At 36.2% G+C, this 6,230-nt stretch overlaps 1 protein-coding gene across 1 annotated transcript; it reads left to right on the top strand.

The window, feature by feature from the left end:
- The first annotated feature begins 2,178 nt into the window (after positions 1 to 2,178).
- Positions 2,179 to 5,873, top strand: LOC119576775 (succinate dehydrogenase assembly factor 3, mitochondrial-like). Its single transcript, XM_037924413.1, has 3 exons — positions 2,179 to 2,199; positions 4,595 to 4,716; positions 5,446 to 5,873. The coding sequence occupies exons 2-3, from the start codon at positions 4,602 to 4,604 to the stop codon at positions 5,706 to 5,708; spliced, it is 378 nt and encodes a 125-aa protein (XP_037780341.1). The 5' UTR covers positions 2,179 to 2,199; positions 4,595 to 4,601; the 3' UTR covers positions 5,709 to 5,873.
- Positions 5,874 to 6,230: the final 357 nt, after the last annotated feature.

The following is a 6,230-nucleotide window of genomic DNA, read 5'->3' as shown; positions in this document are numbered from 1 at the left end:
TACTAAGACTGGCAACTGGATGTTTTAGATCAACTCCAATCAGAGCTCTCAAAGCATTAACAAACATTCCACTTCTAACAAATAGAATAAAAGAACTTGAATGCAAACAATTAACAAAAATCCAAAATAAACCAAATACACCAGTAAAACAACAAATAACAAAACAAATAAACCAAATACACCAGTAAAACAACAAATAACAAAACACGTAAAAAATATAATCCTGAAAGAGACAAAAGATCACTAGGAGAAACAAGAATAAATCTAAACATAGATATAACTCCAAACATGATGTCAAACATATCCCCAATACCCCCATGGTATGATATTTCATAGAACATACAAGCAAATTTTATGGACTATAACAAAAAATACTCCTCATATTATCAATCAAGAACAATACGAGGAATTAATAAATATTAATTATAAAAACTTTAATAAAATTTTCACTGATGGCTCAAAGATAAAAGAACCAGAATCAACATCTGCAGCAATTTTTATCCAGAACAAAACTATAACAACCATTTTAAAATTACTCCCTAAAATAGAAATCACTCATGCAGAATTATTTGCCATAAACAAGGATTGAATTATATAATAAACAACAAACTGACAGTTAATACAGTAGCATTAAAAGACTCACAATCATAACTACAACTAATACAAAACCTTAAACCATTAAATATAAACAAATGACATATGAAATACAAAAACAAATATACTCTCTCTCAACAGAAAAACAAAAGACTATGGATTCAATGGATTCCATCAGACAAAAATAATAAAGGCAAACGAAATTGACGATCTAACTGCAAAGAGAGCCCACAAAATAAATAATCCCATGCCCATACCACCAGACCCATATTATACCATAAAAAGAAATAAAATTTAAAAACACCAAACAATGGGAATCAAATTTAACCCATTATTACCGGTTGTCAGAAATCCCTGAGAGCAATTATGCTCTGGTGATATCTGGTAGTGGCCAGACAGTGGGTGCAGGAGTCCGCTGCATTAAGCTGAACACCCCGCTCCATGCGCTCTGGCGTGTTGCCGCATGTACAAGCTGAACCTGCCAACCATGCGGTTTGCTATGACGTCCTATCACGTGACCCGGCAGTAAGGGGTTTAAAAAGAATTCTAAAAACAAAAAAGAACACCCAAAAACCATGGACCAGAGCCAACTACAGAAAACTAGAGACATGCCTCACAAGACTAATTACCAAACAGACTAAAACAACATCTACATAGAATAAAAATGGAAAATAACTCTTTCTACAAGAATCACAAACACATTGAACACATGCTATTACACTGCCCGAGATTTAACTCCCACAGAAAAAACTAAAACACACTCTAAGATGAGTTAACATACAAGATATTGATATATATCTTCTGATTACGGGTGCAGATCAACCATCTACAATAAAGTACTACATACTGAGAGACACAAAGTTTTTCCTACAAACAACTAAATTAATTAATAGAATTTAAGAAACAAGGAACCCCAAAAAAGAGGATCCAGGGGATATAGACAACAATAGTCTAACACTCTATAACAAGAAAGAAGAAGAATGATGTTAGTGAAGCATTGTTAATTGTTTACAAAGCGATCACACCCCTCTGAGATTAGAGTCATTATTACAGCCTCTCATGCCATTGCTGTATGAACCGAAAACCTTCCTAAACTTGGAGCTTTGATTCCCCCCTACCCTACTGAGGTATCGCCCTATGGAGCGGGGGGGGGGGGGGATTTTATTGAGTTACTGAAGGCAGCGCAAATGGGCGGACGTAGAAGAGTCTTCTCAACAGTTAACAACAGGACCCCTAGATTCTTCATAAAATCGTCAAACATCATGGCCTAATCTACATGTGAACCAGCACCAACTAAACTTCAGGGCGACTAAAGAATTAGACACGATTTCTTCCGTGAAAATGTTACCTTTACGTCTCGCCCGTTGCAAAATCAAAACATAGGCAAAGGGTTTCAATGAAAGACAAGAAATCTTACGGGGCAATGCGTCTGAATATCCAAAGCAGCAGACGAAACACGCATGGACTGGGAGGCCTTTGTTTACAAGCTCATCTGCTAGCTCGCACAACCGGCACTGAGCTAAAACGAGGCTTACATCGCTTACAAAGAAATGGCTTTGCTATATTATACAACTGAGTCTGTGAATATATTTGATTCACTTACATGTAAGAAAATTTGCGTGTGCGTACACTCACACTCACACTCACACATGCACGCACGCACGCAAGCACACACACACACACACACACACACACACACACACACACACACAACACACACACACACACACACACACACACACACACACACACACTAACACACTAACACACTAACACACACACACACTAACACTAACACTACACACACTAACACACACACACACACACACACACACACACACACACACACACAACACACACACACACACACACACACTAACACACATACACACATTAACACACACATACACTAACACACACACACACACACACACACACACACACACACACACACACACACACACACACACACACACACACACACACACACACACACACACACACACACGTGCGTGCGTGCGTGCGTGCGTGCGTGCGTGCGTGCGTGCGTGCGTGTGTGTGAATGCATGTTCTATAGTTTATGTATGCATCGATTCTTTTCTTTATCTAAAGTATTTGCCACGCCCGAAATTGGGAAAGATCCAAGCAAATGTCATTATCAACATAATGAATGAAATGTGACGTCACGAAGGGTAAAGATTGTAAATGTAAAATGAAAAATCCACTATTTGTGAAAGAAAAAAGTGATGTATTTTTTATTATGGTACAATTTTGTTTATTGATTTATTCTGCCATCAACCGTTATATATATCGATATGTTTTTTGTTATTTACATCCACTTGTTCTTGTAATTTGCCAAGTAGCTAGTTACCTAAGGAAATGTTGATGGTGTGATGTTAAATATGTCATTATTTTACGGGGAAAATTACAAAGGAAAGCAGCAACCTTAGAGTCAAGCAACATCAACATAAAAGTGATAAAAAATCAATTGCTTATCATCCGTTTTATATATGATGAAACAACCAATAAATAAGTAAAGTAAAGTAAATAATTACAAAAGAAATGAATTTGCCCTTAAAAGGTAAAGGCTGGGTTATTTACCAAAACACTTTAACCAAGAAACGCTTTCAGCTGAACAAAATCAATCATTATTTATCATTTCATTATTTCGACAAACCTTGAAAAGGCATATTATACAATCTCCTCGAAGCTCTCATACTTAGCTGCTGTCGCCGTCCGCCTTCGGGTCGTCCCTGTGAGTAGAAATAGCCTTCCCGAGGCCCTTCCGAGCCTTCACGTCTCCCGCGGATTAGTTGCGACCGCCCAGATGTTGCGATATTTTCGTAATAGCAGAAAAATGGAAGAAACCCCCTGCTATTGGGAAATGGGGGGGAACCGTCACGATAGATGGCAGGGTCAGGCAAGGGCCCTCTATAGCACTGACTAACTTAAGTCACGGGCGATACAGGAAGGAAAATGGCATGTAATATATTTTTTTTATGATAGGGATCATGGATTTCCCCAACCCTCTACTGCCTATATATGTAGGACATATGCAGAACCCCCAAACCCCCAAATTCGTGGCTTCGAAAGCAGGGGAGGGCATGAGAAGTACCACAGAAATTGTGGTTTAAGCTGTGAATATTATGATAGCAATATACACAGAATAAGTCACAATATTGTCTAATGCTACCCCCCCCCCCCATGCCTGCCTGAATGACAAAGAAACCTCCACTTATTCACGGAAGGATAGAGTGCATGACCAACATGCGGGAGCGCCTCATGCTGAGTCTGTTCTACACTCTATCCATACATGGTAGATTCTCTGCATTTAAATATATATTGACCTATTTTCTCTATTTTTCAGTCTACCCTGCAATTTCCAAAAGTACCATTCATGCCCTCCTCTGCTATCAGGGCCAGGATTGTGGGTATTAGGGGGGTTTGAAGCAATGAGTGTCTGAAAAATTGCTTCTCCTCCCCAAATTTTCTGATTTGCAGACAGTGATATTTTTATGTACAACATTTTATAGCATAAATCTGGCCCACTTCAAAGTGCAACCCAACTTCAAGCATTGATTATGGGTTATATGAAAACGGAGGATATAGATTTCTTTTTTAGATGCCAAGATTGGTGGAAAGTGACAAAGCAGGTATATGCATTAAAAATCCTTTTAGTGAGCATGATAAAACTGTATTTCAGCCAAAGTTGTGATCCTCTGCATAACTTGTATTATGAATTTTGTTACCAATGCTTACAAAGATTCTATGAAGTATATATTAATAGTAACATTATTGCTTTTCTAAGGCTATTTTTAAGCCTGTTAATGATGAGTTCGATTTTCCTTTAGATTTCAAACTCCAAAGATTTAAAGTGTCAGAACTGCTGTGAAATTTATTTAAATCTAAGACTAAAAAGTAATTTAAGGGCATCTGAATGATATAAAGAGTTGTGACAAATTACATTATTAACAATATTTAATATACCTGTTTGTGTTAGGTATGCAATGGGTGGTGGAGCTGCAATTCAGCAAGTCTTTACCCACACACAGCGAGTTAGATTACTCTACAAGACCATTCTGAAGTTACATCGCGGTTTTCCTGTAGAACTGAAAGCTCTTGGTAAGTCTGTAAAATGTTCATGAATGAAGCATCAATATTTTCTGCTAACTATTGTAAAATTGTTTGAGTTGGCCATCTTCATTTTTAATGGCCAGAATTTAGTTTAATTAAGCAATATTACTTTGAAATCTGGGTTACAGTTGACAGGATGAAAGCCAGAAATTCCAGAGCTTAGAATGTTTCTTTGGTTCTTGGACACCATGGCACTGGACATTATTTAGAAAATTTCAATGTGACATAACAGCCATTTCTTAAGTAGACATTATGTCACAGGGATAGCACATCATTTAATTTTTGTTGTCAGCCCATAATTGAATCACCTTGATCTGGATAGTATGTAAAATTCCATCCAAGTCATTGTGTCCCCATACCACTGAATCATTGAAAGTATTTCTCTTTTAAGGATCAATAGCCAGAGAAGTTAACGAGCTCTTGTCTTCCCAGAACACAGTGGAGGTTCATTGGCCATTCCTGGCAACTAAAATGTGGAACATAAATTTGTAGACTCTGATAACCTCTGATATACTTTGTGTAGATTTTTTTTTTTTTCATACCTAATGCTGTTGTTGTGTTCTTTATAGCCATTGATCTAATTTTTGTTAGGTCCCATTTTAAAAATTTAGCTTCAAGTTCTTTATGTATTGATATATTGATATAAACTTAATTATAGTATAAGTAATTTATTTAGGTTCGACTGAAAATCTGTACATAATCTGTCTCATTTTTTGGGTGACCAGTACACTCGTGATGAATTTCAAACGACACAAAATGCAACACCAGAACAAACACAAGCTTTCATGGTAGAGTGGACCAACTATGCAATCACTATAGCTAAGCAGCTAGGTGTAAGAGGAGCTCACATGTCTAAAACCTTTGGTCAAAATTTTAAAGAATCTGACCTGGAAAATTTTAATGGTGAACAGATTTATCAGCTATATGAATTGTACAAAGCATCAACTGAAACAGATAGTGGAAATCAAAAAGAATCTTGAGTTTTTTTTAAAGAGCAAATAAGTGTTGTCAGTAACTTGGTTAAGATTTATAGCAGACTGTGTAATTCAGTGATACATGATATTATTATATTTTCAAATGTATATGTACCGTGTACAGAATGTGTATATATAGTATAAAGAAATAAATATTATTACCATGGCAGATATTTATTTTTAAAAGTAATAATAGTATTAATATTAATAGGAAAAGCAACCTGATTTTTTAACTGCTGATGTTTTATTCTCTGAAATCAATTGGTATTTAATGAATTTTGAAAATCTTATACCTATATTTCTTAATGAAAGATGAGATGTAACACAGCTAATGATTCAAAAATTTCTCCCTTCAGACATTAATACAAATATCGCACCGCATTTCTTTCTTAATATTTTGCCTTTACAAATGACATTATCGAAGTTTGTGAGATTAAATTCTTATAAATAATACCTTAATGTTTGTGTGTGTGTGCGTGTCGTGGCGGTAAAATAATATGTAGTCATATAATATAGAGAGATATATCG

This window comes from Penaeus monodon, chromosome 9, assembly GCF_015228065.2.
Source record: "Penaeus monodon isolate SGIC_2016 chromosome 9, NSTDA_Pmon_1, whole genome shotgun sequence".
NCBI lineage: Eukaryota > Metazoa > Arthropoda > Malacostraca > Decapoda > Penaeidae > Penaeus > Penaeus monodon.
This window is presented reverse-complemented; position numbering and strand designations above follow the sequence as displayed.